Genomic DNA, 25,942 nt, shown 5'->3' on the forward strand with positions numbered 1-25,942 from the left:
GTGGTCAGTAAGGCTGGAAAGGTAGAGTAAGCCAGTTGGAAGGTTGGAAATGGATGTTCACACCAAGTAAAGGGGCATTTCATCCTGAGGGCAGAGGGGCCACCCATTAAGCAGGGAGAGACATGATGAGAGTTGTGTTTTAGACGAATCTCTATGGGGTTTCCCCTGGTGGTCCAGTGGTTAAGACTGCCTTCCAATGCAGGGGGCAGGAGTTCAGTCCCTGATCAGGGAATTAACATCCCATATGCTGCGTGGGGCAGCCTAAAATAAATAGAAATTTAGAAGGACTTCTCCGGGTTAGTGGAGGGGCATAGTTTGTCAAACGTCGCCTGAATTAGAATCACCTGGAGGGCTCATTAAGACGGTCCCACTCTGAATAAGAGTTTCTTCTTATTCAGAAGGTCTAAGGTGGGGCCTGAGAATATACATTTCTTACAAGTTCCCAGGGAATGCTGGTTTGAGGGCCACACTTTGAGAACTACTGATACAGAGGATGAGATGCAGAATGGGTCGCAGTGAGAGTATTAAGGAAGCTACTGAAATAGCTCAGGTGAGAGATGATGGAGGCAGTATAGGGCAGGGGTTCACATTTTAGATCTTGGTGCTAACTCCAGTGTCTTATTGGTGACATTTCAGGCATGGTAATAAGCCAGTGGAGAAAAGGGAGGCTGTTTTGGGGGGCTGGACCAGCCAGCTGGTCAGAACAGTCCCCACCCGCGACCTGGGGGGCCCAGACCCAGCCCTGGTCATGACCCGCAGAAAGCACGACAGACACAAGGGGCCCAGTTTTGTCGTTTAATGCCCAATCATCACAACATGAGGTTTCACATGGTGCTCGTCAAGGCAGGACCGGAAACCAGGCTGGAGGTAAGTGACCCACATGGAATCCCAGCTCAGGGACCAGGTTCCCTCTGGACACTGGTGTCGCGTCCAAGGCCCCACCCAGGAGCCAGCAGCCTGGCCGGGTTTCTGCTCATCGAGGGCCCCAAGGATGGAGGAGCTAGAAATGAGGCGGGGACTTCAGGACGCAGTGACGAGAACCAGAAAGCTGCTTGCAAACAACCCCAAAAGGCTTTCACTTCAAATGCGTTAAGCCACACAATGCTCGGACACAGGAACACCCAAACTCTTTCACTAAAAACTAAACACGGCACAGAACTGAGACCAAACACCTGGAAAGGAGAAATGAAGTCAAAGTCACAGGACAGCCAGCTTTAACGTGCTGCACCGTCCTCCTCTTCCCTGTGGCCGCACTGCTCAGACCTCGGTGTGGCCGTGGAGAAGGGAGGCTACGCTGGTTTTAAGAAATGTCTTCAAATCTCCCAACAACTCTACCAGACGACTTAATGCTACTGGGTTCCCGGCAGCCCCTGCGCCTCAGGTGCCCCTGGGGGCATAAGTGATGGGGGGCGCTGCCAGAGGGACTGGGAAATTTCCTGGCAGAAATAAAGTACCTCAGAAAGAAACTGGCTTTTCTTCTACCCTGGTTTTAAAGTTTATTGGGCCCCTAAAGGGAATTCCACTCAAAATGCTTTTTGAAGCACTTGATGGAACTTGGGAGGTTTCAGGCGTCACTGGCAAGAAAGAGGCACCAACTTGTTTCCTGCCTGGAACCTGAGGATTGGCCCGGATGGTCCAGGCCCTGGGCCAGGCTGGGTGTGGAGGGGTCGGGATGGGAGGGGGCGGGGACAGCTGCTCTGGATACAGGCCATGGGCCCAAGGGGCAGCCCCTCTGTCCGGCCCTGTGGCTGGGCTTTTGGGGAATGAGCTTAAATTCTGGCTGGACTTCATCATTAGATTCATTCCTGGTGGGTCCTGCCAGCCTCTTCTCCTTTTTTCTCTGATTTAATTCTAGGAGAAAGCTCCAGCCAGCGCCCCAGGCATGGAAGTCAAAGGTCTCCATCCTCCGAGATGGCACATGGCTAAACCACCTCACAACAGTCATGCCATCTCCAGCCCCACACACCCCAAACCAGGTCCCAGGAAGCACCCCCTTCCCTCCACCCAAGGGCCTGGAGGGAGTCCCTTGGCCCTGGGCATGTTGGGCTTCCAAACTGACTTTTGCTGAGACCCCTGTGAGGATCTGGAGAGGGAAGGTGACACGCATCTCTGTAAAAGGCAAACAATTGGCCCTGTTTATAGACTGGGGTAGCTGGGACCATTCCTGAGAGGGTGCTGACTTGAGGACCAGGAAGTTGGGTCAACGACAAGGCCTGACCGTACCCAGCTGGGCGTTAGCTCACATCAGACCCCACCCCCAAAGAAGCCCACCTTCCAAACTTCAGATGCCAGTAGGTCAGCTCGGGAGCAACCCCACGGAGCCAATTTCATATTTGAAACCAGCTTAATGCTACAAACTTAAAAAACAAAAAAAGTGCTGCCCTGCTGAGCCCCTGAGGAAACCTAGCTGCCCAAGGGTGGGTGGGTAGTGGCTCTCAGACCACCACCACCCTGGACTGCCTCTCCCCAGAAGGCACAGCCTGGCTTCACCCAGAGCACCCCCACCCCGAGTTGGATGGGAAAGGAGAGCTGATTCCTCGCTACCCAGTCGGGCTATATGGACAACGTGGGATGGTCCAGCCTCTGGGGAATGGGGAGGAGGTCAAAAGGCTGGCTTATTAATAGGACCCCAAGCCTGAAGAGGTAATCTGACTGTAATCAAACAAACATATCCCCATTTGTTAGCTGCCAATGTTTGGTCTGCAATGAAGATTCTTCCCTGTCACCTTTTCAACGTCCTGTGACAAAAGAAGCCAACGTGCCATCAAGCCATGGTCACTTCTGTCTCTAGGGGGGTCTGTGTGAGAGCTGGGGGCAAGGGGAGGTCCTTAATCACCCCCTTCAACGAATGCGGCAAAAAAAAAAAAATGCTTCCAGGAATGGGGAGGCCCATACCAGCAGCTACCGCAAGAGCTACTTTCTGGCAGTTTCTTCCTTTCATCTCACCCTTGTCTACAGTAACGCTGCCTTTGCCTCCCATGTCTTCAGTGTTAAACAGCCCCCTGTCCCAGTGAGAGGCAACCACAGGGCAAAGGTGCCTATAGCAACATTTCCCGCTTCTTGTTCCTGCCCCTGTTTCCCCAGGAGCTCTTCAGGGCTGACCTCCCCCCACCAGGAACCCCAGCTCTGGGACAGAGAACGGGAATCCAGCGGCTCCCTCTCGCTGGAGCGAGAAGGCCGAAGTGCAATTGACATTCCAGAAGACTGAATGTGCCCTCAGGCCCAGCCCGCCGTGTTGAAGGCAGTTGGGGATTTGGCCTGGGCCCCTGGAAGCCCCCAGCCTGCCCTTGGACAACAGACGGCGCTGGGCATGTCTGAGGAGCAGTCTTACTAGAAACTAGAACCACCTCCCTGCTAAAACTCAGGGAGGGCAGACAAACAAAACTCAACCTGCAATAAATACAAAGGCATTAAGTGCTTCTCAATAAACTGAGGGACCTAGTGGCCCCTCAAGAAGGCAGTCGATGGGCCTCTCCTTGGACCCAGTCCCCTCCTCTAGAGCCCTTCAGGCGAGAGGTCAGAGATCAGGAGATTGACCAGGCCTTCCCAGGCCCGGCTTCCACGAGGAAGGACAGGGCCTCACCCCTGCTGGGCTCCCACCCCATATCCTCCACCTCCCCGGGGACAGCATCGACTGGCAGGTGGGTAGGAAAGGAAGGGGCGGGGGGGAGCCCTTCCACTCTGAGGGCAGCACCTCATGTCTCACGTCCTGTGAGGAGGTAGAAACGGGCCGGGCTGCCCGGGGCGAGTGGGGGGTGCAGGCAGCACCAATTCAGTTAATCAGCAGGTCCCCAAGGTCGTAGGTGTCGAAGAGGTCGCTGATGCCCTCCCCGCCATCCAGGCCCCACAGGTAGTCATCCTGGTCTAAAGGCGGGGAGAAGCTGATCAGAGGGGAGCTGCAGGGCAGCGTCGGGGACAGGAACTGGTCCTCCGTCTGCTGCAGCAGCGGGTGCGGCAGCTCCAGCATGTTCTCCGTGGCCTCCAGGGGGACAAGGGGCGGCGGGGGCGGCGGCGGGACCTGCGGGGACGTCAGTGCTGGCTCTGCAGACAGACAGACAGACAGACAGACAGACAGGGTTATGCCCAGTCCAGTGCCCCACCAAAGCCTCCGCCGGTCAGACCTCTGGGATCAAGAACCGCCTCTAGCTCCCTGGGCAGCTGTGCACCCTGCTCGTGTCTCCCATCCTGGCCCTCGCCCGACGGCACAGGACACTTCCCTTTCCCACCCCAGCTCCAGCAGCGCCCCGCTCCTTCACCCGCACTCTCTCCCCGCTTCTGTCCCTGCACGCACCCCCAGCTTCTGCCCCCAACCCTCCCCACTTTCACCATCAAGGCCCCCACCCCTGAAGTCATTCACTGTTCTCTTTTTTCCCTGCATCATCAACGCTTCTCACTCTCTTAGCTCTTTCCTGTCGACGCACAGACATCCTTTAATAACTCTTTCTTTAAAGAGCATTCCTCCCCTGACCTCATGACTCTCCCTAATTACCAGCCCATTATACTGCTCCCTTTTGCAGTGAAATTTCTCAAGAGTTACCCATAGGACTTTCCTGGTGGTCCAGTGGCTAAGACTGTGCTCCGGGTGCGGGGCGCTGGGGTTCAATCCCCGGTCAGGAAACTAGATCTTACATGCCACAACAGTTAACATGTCGCAACTAAAGATCTCGCATGCCATAACTAAGACCTGGCGCGGCCAAAAAAAAAAAAAGTTTCCCGTGTTCACCCCCTACTTCCCCACCACTGTTCATGCTTCAGCCCACTCCAATCTGGGGTCTGTCCCCACCACGCCACTGAACCAGTGGTCGGTTCTCTGACCTCATCCTATTTGACCTTCCAGCAGAATCACACGCAGTTGTTCACAACCTTCTGGAAACATGTTCCTCCCTTGGCTTCAGAGGTACTAGATTCTCCTGCTTTTCTTCCTACCTCTTTGGTTGCTTCTCCTTGATCTCCTTTCCTCTTCCCAACTTCTAAACCCTGAAGCCCAGAGGCCCCATCCTTTGATTCTTCTCTCCTTTGGTTTCACTCCTGCCCAGGTGATCTCAGCCAGCCCATGGCTTTATATCTGTCTCCAGACCTACTGCTCCCAGGTGGACACCTCCAGCCTGGCCCCCACTGCCAGGCTCTGGGTTCCTGCTTCATCTCTACTTGGTGTCTACGCGACATCAGAGCTCAGCATGTCAAACCACACTCCCGGTTTAGTTCAGTTCAGCCGCTCAGTCGTGTCTGACTATTTGTGATCCCATGGACTGCAGCACACCAGGCCTCTCTGTCCATCACCAACTCCCGGAGTTTACTCAAATTCATGTCCATTGAGTCACTATTGCCATCCAACCATCTTATCCTCTGTCGCCCCCTTCTCCTCCTGCCTTCTATCTTTCCCAGTGTCAGGGTCTTTTCCAGTGAGTCAGTTCTTCACATCAGGTGGCCAAAGTATTGGAGTTTCAGCTTCAGCATCAGTCCTTTCAATGAATATTCAGGACTGATCTCCTTTAGGATGGACTGGTTGGATCTCCGTGCAGTCCAAGGGACTCTCAAGAGTCTTCAACACCACAGTTCAAAAGCATCAATTCTTCGGCACTCAGCTTTCTTTATAGTCCAACTCCCCAAACCTGAGTCTTCCCCCATCATATTCAGGAAACCCCCACCCACTTAGTTGGGCTTCCCTGATAGCTCAGTTGGTAAAGAGTCTGCCTGCAATGCAGGAGACCCCAATTCGATTCCTGGGGTGGGAAGATCTGCTGGAGAAGGGATAGGCTACCCACTCCAGTATTCTTGGGCTTCCCTGGTGGCTCAGCTGGTAAAAAATCTACCTGTCATGCGGGAGACCTGGGTTTGATCCCTGGGTTGGGAAGATCCCCCAGAGAAGGGAAAGGCTACCCACTCCAGTATTCTGGCCTGAAGAATTCCGAGCACGGTATAGTCCATGGGGTTGCAAAGAGTCAGACACGACTGAGTGACTTTCACTTTCAGCCACTTAGTTGGGCTTAGGCCAAAAGGCCCAAGGATCATCTGAAATCCTGCCATTTCCCCCGAATCTAACCCAGCAGCAAGTCTGGTCACCTCCACAACCAAGTCAACCCTCCAAGCTGCCCACTGGCTCTTCAGTCCCGCTGCTGTGGTCTGGGGCTCATCCCCTCCTCTCTCACTCAGGACTCTGCCAGAGCCGCCTCACCAGTCTTCTCGCTTCAACTCTTGGCCCTCAGTCTATGCTCTGACTTAAAAATGGCTTAGAGAGACTTCCCTGGTTGTCCAGTGGTTGACACTCTGCGCTTCCAAAGCAAGGGGTCTGGGTTCAGCCCCTGGTCAGGGAACTAAGATCCCACAAGCTGTGTGGGGCCACCGAAAAGTTTTTTATTTAAAAAAAAAAAAGACTTAGAATAAAATCCAAGTTCCCACCAGGACTGAATAGGCTCTGTATGATCTGGTCCCTGCCTCCCTTTCTGTTCTCTCTCCTGCCTACCTCCCACAGCTCACGCCCACCTCTCCAGACACACCGGCCATCACCTCCTCTTCAGCACACCCAGCGCATTTCCACTGAGATGTAAGGAGGTGATTCCCTACACAGGCATGTGGAGCAGGGCACTGGAAATCCCCTGCCAAACATACCCTGAACACCCAGAATCTCACCACCTGAATTGGTCCTTACCAACCAAGCATTGTTTTGAAAATACAACCATGCTGGTGTGCCAGATTGCCTGATCAACCTCCGAGCTGGGTGACTTCCTGGGTGGCCCAGGGGTTAAGAATCTGCCTTGCAAGGCAGGGGATGCAGGTTTGATCCCTGGTTGGGGAACAAAGATCCCACATGCTGCGGGGCAATTGAGCCCGCACACAGCCTGCATGCTGTAATGAAAGATCATCGTATGATGCAATGAAGATCCTGCATGTCTCAACTAGGGCCTGATGCAGCCAGATAAATATTTTTTTAAATGGATGGAAGGAAAATAAAATAAAATTCATGAAAAATCCCTAGAATTACAACAAACAACACACACACACACAAACCTCAAGCAAGCTGTATAATTTTGTGGGCAGATGACAGCGTTCACAGGCCTCCATTTCCTTACCCCTAAAATGGGAAATTCTCTGATGCTGGGAAAGATTAGGGGCAGGAGGATAAGGGGACAACGGAGGATGAGACGGCTGGATGGCATCATCGACTCATGGACAAGGGTTTGGGTGGACTCCAGGAGTTGGTGATGGACAGGGAGGTCTGGCTGCTGCGGTTCATGGGGTCGCAAAGAGTCGGACACGACTGAGCGACTGAACTGAACTGACCAAAGATGGGAATGATGATACCTGCCTCTGGTTGTTGAGGCTTAAATGATAAGTGAAGCTAAAGAACAGCTGGTCTGTAGGCTGCCCTTCTGAAAAATAAAAATAGATCCCGTTGACCGAGGGCTTGCTTCCCAGGTGGCTCAGTGGTAAAGAATCCACCTGCCAATGCAGGAGATGCAGGTTCAATCCCTGGGTCAGGGGAAGGAAATGGCAATCCTCTCCAGTATTCTTGCCTAGAGAATTCCATGGACAGAGGAGCCTGGTGGGCTACAGTCCACGAGGTCACAAAGGGTTGCACATGACTTAATGACTAAATAACCACCAAGGGCTTACCAGACCCAGCTCTCCTCTCAAGGAGAGGCCTGTTGCACCTCCTCAGAAACTCAAGCAGCCCCAAGGGAGGCATTGTTATGATGTCTATTTACAGATGAGGAAACTGAAGCTCAAAGAAGCCAATCAAATATAGTATTTGCATGAAAAAAAAAAAAAGAAAGTTTGTTTAGCACACTGCAGAGGCCTGCAGGTGTTAAGAGGCCTGGCTTGGGAGCAAGGAAAAAGACTGGGTGCTCAGACACTAGCCCCTTTCACCGGCAACAGGACCCAGCGCCTCGGTTTTCCCACCCAGAAAAATAAGGACCCACCTCCCTGAGTTGTGGAAGCAATAAACTGAGCTGTCACATGTGAGAGGTTCGACCCCAGGTCAGGCTCCTCTCATCCATCTACCCACCCATCCATCCACCCATTTCCCCCCTCTCTCTCTCCCTCTTTTCTCTCTCTCGCTGTTGATTACATCCAGAAGAGAGCTGCTCTTTGTAATATCTGTGCCTCCCCTGAACCCTGAATGGCTCGTATCCACTTAAACATCTCCAAACCCACACATAGTAGGTGTTCAGTTCACACAAACTTTTAAAAAGTCACAATCACACTGTATCCTTGCCTGAAACGCACCCAAACATCATGAGGGAGTTTAGCATCTCTGTTTTAGAAACATGGGAACAGAGGCTCGGAGGGGTTAAAACGGCTCCCCCACCGTCACCCCGTCATAGAAGGGGAAGCGCAGACTCGAACCCAAGCCCCCCAACTTCAGCTGGGGCACCCTCAGCTACATGTAGGTTTAAGTGAGAATGTCACAGCCTGGAGGGATGTTCAATGACCCAGGTTCCAACTGTCCCATTACAGATGAAGGAAACAAGCTCCCAAAGTGTTCGTGATTCCCCTGGTGATTCCAGAACTGGGAAACCATCCCTTCCCAGGATGGGAACCTGGGTCCCAAGACAGCAGTGACTTCCTCTTTGGACCTGGCCCTTGGACCTCAGGATGACCCTGCTTCAAGCCAGAATGTGGAGCATGTGCACGTCTGTGTGTGTGTATAATACCTTCTGGAAAACTTCTCTTCTCAGCAGGGACATCATTAAAAGGCCATGTGACAAGGGTGGAGGGGGTGGCAAGGGCATGGGCCCTGGCACAGAGCTGGCCCCTCCATTGGCTCTTCTGTAAACTTCTAGTCCTTTGGGGCCTCAGGCTCTTGACTTGTACGAGTGAGGTAAAAACCTCGCCCTGGTTTCTGCATTCAGGTCCACCACCTCTGCCCAAGGTCTCAGAACTGAAGGCTCTAACTCTGGAGGGCCACGCGCATGTTGACAGGGCAGTGAAAAAGCAGAGCATCGCAGGAGGGAAAACAGGGTGGGGCACAGGTCTGGACCGGGAGATAGGCACTGGGAGGTGCCCAGGGGGACAGATGGCTGATGCAGGGAGAGCCTTGGGCCCCGGACCAGGCCAGGACACAGGAGAGATCACTAGAGAAGAACTGGCAGTCTGGGCTCTTGTCTAAGCCCTGTTGCTACCTTGCTGTGTGACCGTAGGAAAGTCACTTGCCCTCTCTGGGCTCTGTATAAGATGAAGCGTTGAGTTAAATCAGGGGTCAACAAACTTCTGTAAAGGGGCCAGATAGTATTTTAGGCTTTGCAGGACATGTATGGTCTCTGCCACACACACATCGCTTGCCCTACCCTGAACTCTCAACTCTTTAAAACTATGAAAACCATCCTCAGCTTATGGGTCATAGAAAAACAGGTCAGATTTGGTCTGCCGGCAATAGTTTTGTTAACCCTTGAGTTAAAGAAATGGACTCCAATCTGTGTTCTGTAGATACCTGCTCCCATCCACCACACACACAAAAAGCCTCTTCCAGGGAATTCCCTGGCAGTCAAGTGGTTAGGACTCAGCATGTTCCCTGTCATGGCCTGGGTTCAATCCCTGGTCGGGGAACTAAGATCTCACAAGCCACACGACCACAAAAAAAAAAAAGCCTTTTCCACCAGACCAGTTCTAGCTCTGCATTTGTTTAAACACCAGGGTTCTATTTAGGGGAATTCTGCTGCTAAGAAAACAAAAAGGGCAAAAACCATTCGGAGTGACAGGCCTTGCAGAGGCTCCCATTTCTACTTCTACCCAACTCCCAGTCTCCCTGGGAAGCCCTCAGGGACTCTCCCACTTCCTTACTTCTTGGCGACAGCCTCATTCTACCTCTTGCCAGGCGTAGGCAGCTTATAGATGTACCACCCCCTCCCAGCACCGTCCTTCCTTGATTTGTTCTGTGCCTGGTGGAGAGATGCCTGGGCTACGAGTGTGGAGACCAAGGTTCAAGATACAGTTCCACTGCCTTCCAGCTGGGAGGCCTTGGACAGGTCACATCAGCTCTCTTTCAGTTTATTTATCTCTAAACTGGGACAATAAAAACCACCCCAAGAATTGATGTGAGGAGTTATGTGATAATGGATGTCCTTGAGACATAGTTGTGGTTCAAAAAACCTTTGTTATCATCTCCTAAGAAAGTGTTAAGAACTTCCCTGGTGGTCCAGTGCTTAAGAATGCACCTGCCAATGCAGGAGATATGAGTTCAATCCCTGGTCCAGAAAGATCACACATATCACAGCAACTAATCCTGTGTTCCACAGCAACTGAGTCCATTGTTGAGCCTTCCTCGGAAAACCTACAGTTTCCATTTACTAAAGGCTGATTGAGTGTCAAGGAGCTTTGCTATTAGTTGTTACAGAAGTAGCAGGACTAATGGCAGAGACCACCATAATGATAATAATAGGTAATTATTATTGCTATTAATAAATAATATGGCCAGTTATCGCCAGGCATTGTTCTAAATGCTTTACCTATATACGTATTTTTTGGCCGCACCTTGCAGTATGCAGGATCTCAAGTCCCCCCAACCAGGATTCAAACCTGTGTCCCCTGCATTGGAAGCGTGATGTCTTAACCGTTGGATCACCAGGAAAGTCCCCGCCTTCCTTATATTTATTAACTCATTAATTTTCACAATCTGTGAAGTAGATCCTATTAATTACTATGCCCAAGTTACAGATGAGGAGATTAAGACAAAGAAAGGTTAAGAAACTTGTCCAAGATCATACAGCTGGTAAGTAGAAGAGCTGGGATTCGAACACAGGCCGTCCTCTGCCCAGAGCAGCATCAGTCTTCCCATTGAGACAAGGAATGTACGGGTGCTTTATAAAGTGTAACGTGCAATGCACACACGTAGGGGGAAGGACTGTCTCCCTGTTGCTGGGTAGAAGGTAGGTATCCCACAAATGCTGATACGGAAGAGGAAGACTTGAAGGCCGGTGCCCCTCCCCATCTCCTGTCCCTCTGGACAGAAGGTCTCACCTGAGGATGCCGTGGGTTCCGTGACCCCAGGGTCACTGTTGCTGCTGGGCTGGGTGGAGTCAGGGCCGGGGCTGAGGGCAGAAGTGGAGGGGAGGGGCTCCTTGGCAGGACTGTGGGGCTCCTGCACCTCTTCCGGGCACAGGTAGACCTCGATGGGCCCCTGTGTGCTCTTCAGATATATCTGCAGGTTCTCCTGGAGAAGGGAGAGAAGCCAGGTCGTGGGTCTGGGCACCAGGGCACTTACTCATGGCTCAGCGTGTGTGGACGGACGCACGAGGCTCTCAACGTCCATGCGAGCTCGCAGACCCTGAGCTGGGCGCTGGGCCTGCCCCGTGTGGCCTGTGGCAGACAGCTGTCTGAGCCCAAGACCTCCCCCACCCCTTCTTTTAGGGAGAAAGCTTTGATTTTCCTTTGAGAAACCGCTCCTCCCCTACTCTCAGGCCTGAGCCGGTATCATAAAAGTTGTCTTTGCTATTGCAAGGGGGAGCTGGCCCAGAGTATGGCAGAGAGAGAGACGGAGAGCGTGAGGCCAACTTGAAGTCCCAGTTTGAGCGCCTGAATCCAGCCTTGCCTGCAATCCCCAAAATCTTCCCCTGGACCCGTCACTTGGTTCCCCTGGGGTGCCCCTCACTGAAGCGGGCTGGATGTGGCTGTCTGTAACCGAGAGACTGATATTTGGCTTTCCCGCCCTTGCTTCCTGCCTGCCTCAACCAACCTAAGCCACAGCCGATAACACAGGTGCTGCTCCCGATGGCATCTGGGTGTCCGCGCCTGTGCCCAGGCAGCCCCTCTGCCTACCCCTACTTCTCCTGGCAAAGACCCTATTCATTCTTCAGGATTCAGTTTACCTGTCATCACCTGTGGGCCCTTCCTCCAACTCTCCTTCCTCCAGGCCCTCAAAGCAAGACAGTGTCAATGCTTGCTTGGCTGGCTCTTTTTCCCACCAAGTCCTGAGATTCTTCAAAGCCAGGGCAGGGCCCTTATTTATCTTAATGCTTTTCTGCTAAACAGATTACGTCCCGAGCCCTTATTAGACTCTGGGTTGGCGGTACAACACGGGTGGAACATGGTTCTGTGGAGGTTACCCTCTAATAGAGGAAGCAGCACATAATTATGTAATCCTCGATACATCCTGGCCAATGGAGGTTAAATGTGACGGAGAAGTACAGGTGGTTATGCAGCTGGGGAATAATCAAGGAAGGCTTCCTGAGGAGGTGACGTTCACGTTTCAACCTGTAGGATGAACAGCAGTAAACCAGGCAGAGAGGGACTTCCCTGGGGGTCTAGTGGTTAAGAATCTGCTTTGCAGTGCAGGGAACGACGGTTCAAGGAACCTGGTTGGGGAACTAAGAGCTCACGTGCTGCAACTACCAAGCCCACGCGCTCTGGGGTCGGCGCCACAACCAGAGAGCCCGTGTGCTGCAACTAAAACCCAAATAGAAATAATGAGGCCGAGAGAGGGAAGAGCATTTCGGCTGGAGGGAACAGCAAGTCAGAAGCTCTTATACTGGGGTTGAGCTTAGCGTGGTGTGGGGACCGCAGGCAGGTCTGTGTGGCAGGAGTGAAGCCAGGACAGGAGCAGCGCAGAGAGGAGGTTGGAGGGGTCAGGGCTCAGACGGTCTGATAAGGTGTGTAAAGAATGTGGTCTTTAACCTAGGAGAGCACGGTTAACAGGGAAGGATTGCTGTGAGTACCGACAGCGCTGTGTGTGGGTGCACGTGCGTGTGTGCACAGGAACTCAGGGCCGGTGGTAGGCGGAGAGAAACTGGGAACAGAGATTTCTCAGGCCGGTACCTGATGCCCTTGCCAGCTTCTGCCTCTTCTGCCCCAGCTCGGAGACCATCAGCCTTGCCAAGTCCACCGGCACGGACCTGCGAAGCTTGGGCCCAGGCAGTGCCGGGGACAGAACCCGTAGGGCTGCCTGGAATGTCCCTGGCCCTGCCCTCCACCAAACGCCTCCCCTCTCACCTCACTCCTGTCAGGCACCTCCAGTCTCGTCTGCGGAGGGGCCTTGACCGCAATCACCGTCTGCTCCTTAAAGTTGCCCACAGCACGGATGTCCTGGTACGTCACGTAGGCCAGTGTAGGGGCAGGGGAGTCAAGAGAAGCGACTGTTGGGTCGAAATTCAAATTCCCAGCCTGCCCAGCAGGGATCTGAACCCACCTCTCAAAGCCTCTAACCATCCCCAAACTATAACCTGTGCTTTTAATATCATGAGCTACATTGAGCCCCTTGAGAAATAGGGGCATAAATCATTTTTTTATAAATCTGCCTTAGGGATTTTCCTGGCAGTCCAGTGGTTAAGACTGTACTTCAAATGCAGTGTGGGTTTGATCCTTGGTCAGGAAACTAAGATCCCACTTGCCACATGGTGTGACCAGAAAAAATAAATAATGCTGCCTTATATCATGTAGAAGGCAATGGCACCCCACTCTAGTCCTCTTGCCTGGAAAATCCCACAGACAGAGGAGCCTGGTGGGCTGTAGTCCACGGGGCCGCTAAGAGTCGGACAGGACTGAGAGACTTCACTTTCACGCACTGGAGAAGGAAATGGCAACCCACTCCAGTGTCCTTGCCTGGAGAATCCCAGGCACGGGGGAGGCTGGTGGGCTGCCGTCTGTGGGGTCGCACAGAGTTGGACACGACTGAAGCGACTTAGCAGCAGCAGCAGCAGCCTTATATCAGCTTTTTACATAAAGGCTTCAACTGTTAAGCCAGATTATAAGCTCTGTCTTATTTCTTTATATTTCTCACAATGCCTCCCATCCTTCCAAAAATATAAGGTCAGATCCAAATGCCAATTAGATGGTCAAACCATTTGGGGAAAGTATATATAAAGCCATTGCAAAATTTATGCTCTTTGACCTCGTTGAGTCAATCCTAGGAATCTAACCCAGGGAAATAAGTAAAAAAAACTCAGGAAGAGGTTCTATCTATAAAGATATTCATCACAACGTTGCTTTACAGACGCAGAAATCTAGAACTGATCTCAATGCCCGTTCTAGGCCTTGTCAACAAACCACAGTGGGCTCAGTAGGACATTCTCAAACCATTTAAAATATGAGGTTAAACCATATGAAACTGCTGTTTTTTATAGCTTAAAAAACGGTCCAATACCAATTTCAAATGAATCAACCAAAATAATTAGGAAGGATGTATAACAACATAAAAACCACCTATGGTAACATACTAAGTGGAGGAAAAAAAGTGAAAGTGAAGTCGCTCAGTCATGTCCAACTCTTTGCGACCCCATGGGCTGTAGCCTAGTAGGCTCCTCCGTCCATGGGATTTTTCTAGGCAAGAGTACTGGAGTGGGTTGCCATTGCCTTCTCCAGGGGATCTTCCTGACCCAGGGATTGAACCCGGGTCTCCTGCACTGCAGACAGACGCTTTACCGTCTGAGCCACCAGGAAAGCCAAGTGGAGAAAAGCAGGATATATTAAAACGCTGTGTACAGCAGGTACACACTGTATTTATTTTTCTCTATATATTATGTTTTCTCCATTTTCCAGATTTATGGAAACGTACTTGTCTTTTTTTTTTATTGTGAGAAATTAACTTCAATAGACCCAAGAGGAAAAGCCATCAAGGAAGTCTTTCTTCAGTGATAACGCCAGGCCCCTGGGGTGGATCAGCCCCTCCAGAGAGGTTCTGCATCAGCTCTGGGTGCTCACGAGCATGCCACAGGCCCCCTGCCCCCAGACCCCTTCTTCCCAACCAAGGAGGATATCTCTTGTTGGCCTTGTCCTCCGTCAGGTGCTTGAAGTTCAGAGAGCAGCTGTGGATGAGCTGGTCCAGGGCCTGCTCCATGCTCGTCAGCTCCTTCAGCTCCTGCCCCAGCTGCTGCTGCTTCCCAGGCCGCGTGGGGTCTTCAAACAGCCCCCTGCCTCTGGGGACAGAACAGCCGCCCCACCCAACGGTGTCAGTCTCAGTCTTCACCCAGGGGCCCCCACCCCAGGACTGCGGTGCCAAGCTGCACAGGCGGGGCAGGCGAAACTCCAGGAAGAGGCTGTTCACAGGGTCTGTGAAGGTGCCCCCTGGCTTGTAAAGATCAGTGGTCCTGCCTAGCTCCCGGGGAACTGCCAGGGATTGAAACTTGAGTTTTGGGGGTTGGGCTAGGGAAAAGAAACAAGTCAGGGCCTGGCTCCACTTTTGGGGGGTGGAGGCTTTCAACGTTACCCACCCCATGCCGCAGGCTCCTCCAAATGGCAGGGAGCTGCAGTGACCTCACTCCTCTGCCTGTGTTCTCTTAAGAGCTCATGCCAGGGGTTACAGGTCTGTTCCATAAGACCTTGAAGAAGTGAGGGATGGAGTCCTTATCTCAGCTGAAAGGAGTCTAGGTTACTACTGCTCAGCATCCCAGAGGACTGTCCTAAGTTAGAAGAAGGCAATATTGGGACCCCTGGCTCAAGAAGATCTGGGGTGGGATGTTTTGAGAGAACAGCATCGAAACATGTATATTATCAAGGGTGAAACAGATCACCAGGCCAGATTGGATGCATGAGACAAGTGCTCGGGGCTGGTGCACTGGGAAGACCCAGAGAGATCGGGTGGAGAGGGAGGTGGGAGGGGGGATCGGGATGGGGAATACATGTAAATCCATGGCTGATTCATGCCAATGTATGGCAAAAACCACTATAATATTGTAAAGTAACTAGCCTCCAACTAATAAAAATAAATGGAAAAAAAATTAATTAATTAATTAAAAAAAAAAAAGAAGATCTGGGGTGCTCTTAGCTTCTACACGCGATGGATATCCCTCTGCCCCTGCCACAATCTCCTCATTTTATTCCAGCGTGTACACTTGCGCTTCCATCCCCCTCTTAAATACATTGGCTCCACCCCCAGAATGTAAGCTCATTGGATGTTGCCTCCGATTTCCCCAGCCAGCGTGTGTGCCCATTGGGTGTTGCTCTCAGGGCTCCTCCCACAGCGCAACCTGCGGCTACTGCCCCTGGCCCCGCCCACTGCGCCTGCACTCACTGGTGCCACCCGCCCCAGGCCCAGGCACTCACACCCACTGGATGTTGTTCTTGGCCTTCTTGCGGATGAGCTGGATGCCCTCCAGCACGTTGGTGATGTCGTAGATGCGCCGCTTCTGCACGTCCAGCACCTCAGCAGCCCAGTTCAGGTCCAGAACCCCATCCTCAGACTCACTCAGGAGGTAAATGAATTTCTTGGTGAGCAGCCCCAGTGATGTGTCATAGCGAGTCTTCTCTCCGGGGGACTTGGGGGCTGAGGAGGAAAGGGGCTCAGTCACTGCTCAGAGAGGGGCCCCTGGGGACCTTCCTCCATTGACCTGAAGCCACTAAGTCCCACCCTTCACATGAGCACCCACTTCCCAGTTTACAGAGTACTGGAAGGGTGGTCAATCACCAGCAGTGTTCAAACTAGAGAGGCAAAGTGACTTGCTTCAGGTTTCACAATTGTGGAGGCATTGTCAGGTCTGGAAACCAAATATTCTAACTCTTGGTTCACACCTTTCCACCAAAGCTCAGGGCAGCCATACCACCACCAACACCAACAACAAATGCTTACTGTGTGTAGGTCACTGCTCTAGGCACTTCCCATATACAACAGATTTAATCCTTACAACACCCTATAGGTTTGCTATGGAAGCATCCCCATTTCACAGATGAGAATACTGAGGCACAGGCAGACTAAGTAATTTGCTCAACTCCCTCAATCAGAAAGTGGCCAAGTTGGCACTTAAATCCAGGCAGTCTGGCTCCAGAGGTCTCCCTTCCTAACCACTACCCAATCCTACTAGTTATGTCAGGAATTTGGAATTAGGGTAGGAAGACTTGCTTTTTTTTTTTTTTTCTTTCAGTTTTGTTGAGATATAATTGACATCCAGCACTGTATAAGTGTAGACTTGCCTTTTCTTTCTATGTGTCATCCAGTGATTATCTGAGAGGAATCAGTCCTGTTACGTCACATGCAGCAGGTTCATGAAAAAGGTCCCTTTCTTAATGAGGTCGATGTCACAAGACCACACCTCAGCTGCAGCATCTTAAACCACAAGAAGACTTTTGCAATCTAGTGACTTGCAAGTCATATAGCAAGTTAGTGGCTAAACTAGTTCTGGGAAATGAGTTTTAGAGAGTCTCAGATTCCTCTAGAAGGGGACTTTAGAACCCCTTAAGATATAAATAGCAAGTATTTGGCACACAGACAGCTTTGTCGATTTTTGCATCCAAGACAGACATTACTAACTGATTGGGATCCTTCAATGAAGAGCTCTGGGAAGACTCTACTAGTCAACTGAGAGGAAACTTTCTTACTATTCCTGATCTAGCTCTGCCTTGTTTTACAGATGATACGGCTAAGGAGTGACCACTCATGTCAGAGCCCTGCCCAGACTTGTAAGTTCCAGACCCTCCATCTTCCAACCCAGTCACATACCTTTTTTTATTAGGTCTCAGTTCCCCCAAATTAGTGTTAATACCATTGCTTAAACTCCCTCTCAAACCAGGATGGTGCTCAGTCACTCAGTCGTGTCTGACTCTTTACAACCCTATGGACTGTAGCCCGCCAGGTTCCTCAGTCCATGGAATTCTCCAGGCAAGAATACTGGAGTGGGTCGCCATGCCCTCCTCCAGGGGATCTTCCCAACCTGCGATTGAACCCAGGTCTCCTGTATTGCAGGTGGATTCTTTACTGCTGAGACACCCTTGGAAAGCCCTCAAAGCAGAATACGGACTGAAAATATCAAGAGGCGGGAGCTGGCTTCTGGCCCTGACGCCACTGACTAGCAGTGTGACTTTGGGCAAGTCACTGAAGCTCCAGGTCTCCAGCTGCCTCATCAGTAAGAGGGGAATAATCAACCTGCCTGGCAAGATCCAGTGAGAAGCTATAGGACATTGTTTTGTAAACCAGAAAGTCTGCTACGAATATCAGTCCTAGTGACTTGGCCGGCGCTGCTGCCCTCTGACCCTCCCGACTCCAACCTTGTCTCCTGAGCCTGCCTTGAGATAATACCCCATCGGCGTGGGTATCTTACTTTTGGGGCTGGGGAGGCCATCCACTCTAATGCACTTCCCCTTGGGAGTCCGGAATTCAGGGACCGTGGGCCTCCCGATCCCCTCCAGGTCCAGCTTCCTTTTGGCCTTGGGGAGAAAGAGGAGAGAAAGGCAGAGTTTGAGAAGCATTCCTGCTTTAGCCTTTCCCCAACCTGGGGCCAAAGCCCTGAGGCCACCAGCAGCTACCTCCTGCCTCAGTTTACCACCAGTCCTGGGTGAAAAAAAATCACTGTACCTGGTAAGGAAATATCAGTGACTTGAAAAGTAAGCTTTCAGGGGAAGGAAGTCCTATTGCTGAGGGGCCCACCACACTCCCATCTTCTGAGGCCCAGGCCCTTGAGGCTACCAAAGCCAGTCTGGGTTTTAATGCAGGGTTCCTTAATTAGAAGCCCCAAGGTCATTTCTGCATCTGTCTCTCCACCCCGTCCCAGGATGACACAGGGAGGACGGAATGGGTGGGGCCTACACCACATCAGGCTGGGGAGAGCCCCCCTCCCCTCTTGCAGAAGCAGCTGGCCCAGCCAGACCGAATGCCCATCACAGCCTCACAGCTGGCCCTTTATCAGGGTGGGGCTGGGCATCCGCCCAGGCTCAGGGGACTTCCTGGCTCCGTGCCACACCCCAGGGAGGTGCCTACATGGGGAAGAAGTGCAAACATCCCCCCACCCCCATGTTTGGGCTCCAGCTCAAGGGCCCCCGGGAGCCTCCTGAATAGACTCTATTTGCCATTCTTTCTTTGCTGAGAGGGGCAGACAATGAATCCTTCCCCTGTGTCTTAAGGACAAGCAGCTGAGGTCCCCCCTGCTCCCCCCTCCCTGTTCCCGCCAAGCTTGGGAAACACCTGCTGGGGAAATCAAACCACAGACCCATCTGCTCCTCTCCACCCCACTGCCGCCCGGCCTCAATTACGCCCAGAAGCGGTGCTGGCCCGGAAGGGGCCTCTCTCCTTGCGAGGGCTGGGCAGAGGCAGGGTTGGGGCACTGGGGCACTGGGGCACAGGTCAGAGATACGGGCTTGGGTCTCCCCACTCCTTCAAGGCTCGCCGTGTGACTCGGGAAATGCTCCACATTTAGGAGCCCCTGTTTCCTCCTCTGTAAAATGAGAGCTGTCCTAAAGCTTCAAGGAGATAGATAACCTTTGTAAAGTGCTGAGCACTCAGTAGGGGTTCAGGCTAATCTCAGCTTCTTCTTTGACAAACTATTCTGGGGGTCGCTGAACCCATTTCCTTCCTCTCCCTTTCCCCCAGTCACCTAGACACCCCTACCGTAGCTAAGACAGAGAGGCCTATTTTAACCTTTGGTGGTGAGGTCATGCTCAACAGGGCTGAGACTTCTAACCGCTGCTGATCACAGCTGGGCTGACAGGTGTGGGAGGTGATGATGGCTCTTGCTGCTGTCAGCTCCCTTCCCCCGTCTCATGCCTCCTCCCCCCTTCCCATGCCTCCTCCAGGAAGTCTTCCTAGACTAATCTGAGGAGCCCCGTTCCTTGGTTTGAGGAGCCTGGATATGATTCTCCTCTCCTCCACCCCAACCCAGACCTGGACATGATCCAAACGCCACACCTCTCTGCTTATTCGATTCTCTTGTTGAAGTCTCTCTGGAATATTCCTTTTCTAACCGCCCAGCTGGGGAGATGCTAGATTCTAGGGATGGTGACCTGCTCTAGTTCCATCTTGTCTATAGAAAAAGTCCTACTCATTCACTGAGACCTTCTACCTGCCTCAGACCAAGTCCCAGCATTCATCACCTCACTGAATCTTTTCCATACCGCGAATCCCCACTTTACAGCTGAAGAAATGGAGACCTTGTGAGTCCAGGGCAAGGAGAGGAAGGGAAGTCAGGCTGAGCTCTACCTGAGACAGAGACGGCGCCCGGTCTCCCCATCCCCACCCAAAGAAAACCAGCCTCTGCTGAGTTCACAGAGCACACCAGAAGAGCCACACGACCTGCAGAGCAAGGAGGGGAGGGCCTTGAACGGAGTACCCGTGCGGGGCCTGTCGCGTGCTCACCAGCCCTAACTCATTATGGCACTCTCTCTTCCAGAAGAAGAAGCGGAGACTCAGAGAGGGTGAGCCATGTGCCCAAGGCCACACAGAGAGGACAGCCAGAGTTTGAACCCAGGTCTGTCTGACTCCAAAGCCATGGGCCAGACGGCTCAGCTCCATCCCATACACATTGCCCAAGAACCCGCTGAAATTCAAGTCAAGACCTGGCTGTGTTCACCTGCCCCCATCACTACTTCACACACACACACACCCACACACCGCCCCCATCACTACTTCACACACGCACACACCAGTCCCCTCCCTTTTCTTCCTCCCCTTCACCCTTATCCTGCACTCTCAGGGTCCGTAAGCAGCAAACTGTGAGTACGTCTCGCTGACACCTTTGAGCACTGCCCAGAGACAAGTCAGCACGGATGTGCCTGAGCCGGGACAGCAGAAGCGGCAGAGGACAAGCCCAGGAGGATGAGGAGCGAGGCGAGGCTGAGCACAGGCTTTGGAGCCAGAGCCACCCGGGTCCCCATCCGGGCGGACCTCCTGAGCCTCACCAGCAGAACAGGGATGCCTGCTCATCCCCCGTCATCGGGGATCCCGTGAGAGGGCAGCAAAGGGCTTGCTCATGCCACGGAGCTGTGATCGCTAACCAGGGGCACCAGCGAGGGGAGGGCTCAGAGATGAGCCCAAAAGCATCGGGGATGTGCCTCAGAGCAAAGGCCAGCTGGGCTCCAACCTGACCCTGTTAGGCAGCCCCTCTGACTTAACCTAAAGGCCTGATTAAGATTCCGGTCCACACTGGCAACCCCACAGGAGAAGAATGAAGTTCCTTGCTCGAGCAGCCCTAGAGGCGAGAGGGCCAGTGATGCCAGACACCACCCCCAACAGGTGAGGTAACCCAGGCTCAGAGGAGGGGAGGTGACTTGCCCAAAATCACACGGGGAGTGGAGCCACGTCTCTCCTGAGTCCCAAGTCCTAAGTTAGAGGGTGTGGGTAGGAGCCAGTGTTGAAGAGCTGAGAGCTTCGCTTCCAGATCCCCCTTGGCCTCCCTATGCCTACATTTCCTCATCTGACCCACCTTGTAGGGGTGCTCACTAAAATGCTTATTTTCTTTGCTGATTCTCAGAGGAAATTTGGAAAATACAGACAAATGAAAAGCAAAGAAGTCTGCAGGATCCCACCCTTTTCCCAGGCTCCGGCAGGGTGAGGCCATGGGCCTGACTGGAGCCGGATCACCCCACAGGTGGTGGAAAGAGCTCTAGCCAGGGAGCGAGGAGACCCGGGTGCCCGCATCCTTTCTGCCACTGATCTTGGTTGCCATCCCTGAGCAGTGCCTAAGGTCCCTTTAAACAGCAGCTCCCCACCAAATCCTGCCTCACCCTGCACTTTGCAGCCTGGCCACAAAGCAAGTGGCCACACCCAGGGTTGGGGTTGGAGCTGCTCCTGGTCACACCCTGTGAAAGTGAGTAAACAGGGGGCCAAGGCCTGCCCACAAGGCTTCGGGACACCAGGCAGCCGGGGAATGACAGTAGAGGGGGTTCTGGGCCCCGGAGGCCTTTAGGGTGACCTGAGGCAGAGATGCTCCCACGTCCTGGCTTAGGACCTGGACAAGTGACTTCACAACTCAGCTTAGTTTCCTCATCTGTGAGATGCCTCATCCCAGGCATCTTGACCAAGATAATGAATGTGAAGAGTGCCAAGCAGTGCCTGGCACATGAGAGGCATTCAGTAAAAGAGCCATTCTTGCTGTGATCACTGAGCCCCTCCGGGAGGGAGGTACAGACAGATGCACTCGGCTCCTCTGGGAGGCAAGCGGTTCAAAACCACAGCTGTTACTAAAACTCTGCCGGGTCGCCTGAAAGCAGCTGGCCAGAGGAGAGACTGGGCCCACCACTGAGCCCCCTCCCTGGGGGCACCCAGCTCCTAAATCAAGCAGTACTGGAGAAAGTCAAGCAGAGAAGAGACTGTGTCTCCCTATACAACTTCAGACAGGTTACATCCCCTTTCCGAACCTCAGTTTCCTCCTGCAACATGGAGCTGCGAACACCATCTACTTCCTAAGGTACAAAACTGTTTTAGATCGTAAAATAGTGATCAAGAGATAGATGCAAAACTCCTGGTTATCCTTGGGTGCTTGACTTGTAAAAATAGGAAAAGCACTTCTGCCTCCTTCCTCCTAATTGGAAAGAATGTACAGGAAGGGGCTCTGAAAGTTTAAAGCCTTGATCATGAGCAAAGCAGGATTCCAGAAGCAGGAAGTGGGGGCTCTGCCTGCAGCTTGGGAGCCAAAGCCTGCTGACTGACACAGGTCTGATCAGTGCCTCTAGATCAGAGGCACTGGGGCAGAGGGGGTTATCAGTTTCTGTACTTGAACTTGATTCACGTCTCACAACAAAGCAACCTACAATACCACCATCTTCCTTCCCCGATCCTGCTTCCAAAACCCTGGACCTTGAGCTGGGAGAGAACTGAGGTGAATTAGTCCCACAGGTACCCGCCCCCCACACACAGATTTTCAAGACAAGGAAAATGAAGCTCAGACTCGGGCTAAAACTTGTTCAAGGACAGACAGTGAATTAGTGGCAATCAGGATGAGAAACCAGGCTCCCCAACTGCCACCCCCACTCCCCAGGGCTCTCCCCACTCCATCCCCACCCTATAGTTGTTTCATTTTTCATGGGCTCCAGGAATTCCACTCCCACGAAACACACCCTGTGCCTGGTGCCACCCCACTTTGGGCCCTCCCTGGCAACAGGCCTGGGGGTTTGAGAAAGGAACACTCCATCTGCAAAGGAACTTCAGAGGGCTGCCCCCAACCTTGCACCTGCTACTGGCTGTCTGGGACAGAAGACGGGCTGGGGGTGGGGGGTGGGGGTGGTACCTAGTGCAGATAATTGGGAAAGAGTTGGCTGGATGGTAAATTGAGAGTCTCAGGCCAGCTGGATCTGAGAGACCTCCTCCTGTTTTAAAGCCCCCACGGTATCCCTAGGCTCAACTCTGTGCTTGGACAATAACAGGTGCCAAGTACTGGTTTCTGAACCAAACAATGAATGAAAGAATGAATGAATGACAGCAAACTGATTCCATAGATTTCCCCAAGGTCACAGGGTGCACTGGGGGTCGTGGATTGGGTCTCCACACTCCTGATCCAGTGTTCTTTCTATTCCACTCCAGTGGATGAGCTCATTTTATCCCAAGTCTGAAAAGGAAAGGCTCTTCTCCTTAGATATTGGGGCAATGGGTTGTTCTGGAAGCTGAAAGCAACCCTTCTGCCTCCCCAGACTCTATCTGCCTCACTTAGACTAGGTCCCAGGCGCCCCTCCCGCGTTTCCCACACCCGTAAAAGCAGAAAGGGAAGCGGTGGGTGTGGGTGGGTGGGGGTCCCCAGCATTACCGGCAGCCGGCCAGCCGGCACGCATCGCACAGCTTGACCCTCCGGTCCGTGGGGGGTGGTGTCGAGGCAGGTGCCGGGCGCCGCCGCGGGAGGCACAGTCTGTGGATACTGCTGGGTGTAGTAGGCGGTGGTGGTCGGGCAGAGCTGGGGGCTGCTGAGGCCCGGCGACCACAGCTCCGTGGGGCTCATCGTGGGCAGCCCCTTTGGGGGTGGCCCGGCTGCCGGAGCCAGGGCCCGAGGCCCCCGCAGCATGGCGAGTACAGCGCCCCCCTTCCCAGCCAGGCCTGGCGCGCCTGCCGGCACCTGCGGGCTTCGGAGCCCGCGGCGGCTCACACCGCCCGCGGCATGGCGCGGAGGCCAGGCAGGGCCGGACCCTCCTCTCCTGGCCCGCAGCCGAGCCGGGCAGCGCTTGGAGATCGCCGCTTGGAGATCGCCCGGCGCCGGCGGCGGCGGCGGCGGCGGCGGCGGCTGCGGCAGGGCCAGGGGCTGCCCCGCCCCTGGGGCGCCCGCGACCTGCGAGGGCCCCGCGCCCCCGGAGGCTTCAGCCCCTGGAGTCCGGCGCGCTCCGGGGAGGGGGTCTCTGGGATGCCCACGGGCTCGGCAAAAACAGCGATGCACTCAGACGGGGGAGGGGGACCGATCGCACCGACTCCCTCTCGCCTCGATCTGAAGTCCCTGAGTCTTTCTCTGCTGCTTTTTTTTTTTTCCTTTTTTTTTTTTTTTAGCGCGAAACTGCGTGCCGCGAAATTCGGATCTCCCGCGGAAAATGCCGGGCTCCGATTGGTCGCTGCAACAGGCACAGGCTCCACCCCCCGGAAGGACCAGTCCCCCGAGGTGGTGATTGCAACACAAGCTTGATGCTTAAAGGGGCCGCCGTACCTGCTGTCGCCCGGTGCCCTCCCTCTCTGGCAGCCCGAGAAACAGACCCGGAGGGTGGTTCCCAGACAGCGGAGGCAACCACGCCTTGAGGAATGGGTCCGAATACCCTGGGGGTGGAGGGGATCTTTTGGCGTGGAGTCTTTGGCCTGAGCCCAAACCCAGTGGTACACTGCCCGAGCTGCAGGCCTTTTGTTAGTTTGCATTATAGCTCAGCTAACGCTAACGTAGAGGTATTTATATCCTTTTCCCCGCTGAAATGAAAGCCAGAAAAGTCTACTCTTTCTTGGCACGGGGCGGGGTGGGGGTGGGAGGGCGAGGGGCAGAGACTAAGGTTTATACCTCTTGATAGGGAGATCCTAACATCTATCGGATGAGATGGTTGGATGGCAGCACCGCCTCAATGGGTATGAGTTTGAGCAGGCTCTGGGAGTTGGTGATGGACAGGGAGGCCTGGCGTGCTGCAGTCCATGGGGTCGCAAAGAGTCGGACTGAGCGACTGAACTGAACTGAACATCTATCGATGGCCACAGCATGCCTAGCACCCTGCTAGATGATTGCTTTATCTTATTTTATTTAACTGAATCCAACAATTGCCAGAAAAGAAGTGATGATCTTGCTGGTAAAGATGGACCGTCTGAGAGGTTAGGTCACTTGCTCAAGGTCACACAGAGAGACTGGCTGGTTTGTGATCTGACAGTTCAGTCTGAGAAAGGCCAGCTCCTGAGCCCTTGTTTGTTCCAATGAAAGAATCCTCCCACACTCTCCTAAGCTGAGCCCAGGCCCTTGCAGTCTTGGGTGGGAGTCCAGAGTGCAGAGCTCTGACTTGTCCACAGTTGTATTCCCAGAGCCCAGCACTCTGAATATTTGAAGATCTCCAGGTTTCTCCTCAACAACCCTTTCGTCACAGGTCTTCCTTCCTTCATGGCCAATAATCCATTTACATTCCTCATCTCTCCAGTCTAGAGAGGCCAAGGCTTAGAGAAGTAACCTTGGCTAGTGAGTGGCAGAGCCACTAAAACGTGCTGCTAGATTCCAGGTCTGCTGATTCCTGCCTGCGTCTGTGTGATTTTTATGCAAGTCTGAACCTGGCATTCAAAGCGCTTCTTCAGAGTCAGTTCCCAGCTTCATACTTGATCCTCAGATCTCGAAGACGAGATGGTAATAACGCGTGGGGATGAAGAACCCAGACTTTGAAGCAGAGAGCCCTGCTTTCAAACCCAGACCTGGTCACTTTACTAGCTGTGTGAGTTTTGTAAACTCTCTGAACTTGGGTTTTCTTGTCCCGTATCACTCACTTCATAAGACTGTGGGGAAATCTCATGAGATAATGCATGTAAAGCTCTCAGCACAGAGCATGGTTTACAAGGAACCCCAAGAAATGGCAGCTGTGGTTACATCTCTGACCTTATCTCCAGTGCACAGATCCCTTTACTCCAGTCTACACATTTCACTGGTCTATCATGGCTCAGTTTATTTTTAAAATTTTTATTATGATTGTGTTATGTTATTTGAATGAAAATAGACTTTATTGCCGAGGGATTAAAACCATTTGAACATGTATTTTTCTATATAACATCACAATAAGTCATATTGTGATCAGTGTTCACTAAAATATTAATTTTCATCATTTGCTTCAATTCATGTCTTCTTGACCAGTTCTTTTGTTTCCTTCTCATATATTGTATGCCACA

The 25,942-nt window shown here is 52.9% G+C and overlaps 1 protein-coding gene and 1 long non-coding RNA gene across 3 annotated transcripts; one reads left to right on the forward strand and one right to left on the reverse strand.

Moving 5' to 3' along the window:
* Positions 1–781: 781 nt before the first annotated feature.
* E2F2 (E2F transcription factor 2) lies at positions 782–23,682 on the reverse strand. 2 transcript variants are annotated; one of them, XM_061148173.1, is made up of 7 exons: positions 23,373–23,682; positions 17,964–18,069; positions 15,982–16,195; positions 14,690–14,849; positions 12,928–13,041; positions 10,960–11,152; positions 782–4,041 (listed from the first exon to the last, which is right to left on the reverse strand). In XM_061148173.1, exons 1-7 carry the CDS (start codon positions 23,622–23,624, stop codon positions 3,773–3,775), a joined length of 1,308 nt encoding a protein of 435 aa, XP_061004156.1. In that variant the 5' UTR covers positions 23,625–23,682; the 3' UTR covers positions 782–3,772. The 2 variants fall into 2 exon arrangements, with proteins under 2 accessions (XP_061004156.1, XP_061004155.1); XM_061148172.1 differs by having other exon boundaries at positions 15,976–16,195; positions 23,373–23,677.
* On the forward strand, positions 20,924–25,942 carry LOC133060607 (uncharacterized). Its single transcript, XR_009693788.1, has 3 exons — positions 20,924–22,040; positions 24,098–24,206; positions 24,601–25,942. It is a non-coding gene; the product is annotated as an uncharacterized LOC133060607 (long non-coding RNA).

This window comes from Dama dama, chromosome 8 (genome assembly GCF_033118175.1).
Source record: "Dama dama isolate Ldn47 chromosome 8, ASM3311817v1, whole genome shotgun sequence".
In the NCBI taxonomy this organism is placed as follows: Eukaryota; Metazoa; Chordata; class Mammalia; order Artiodactyla; family Cervidae; genus Dama; species Dama dama.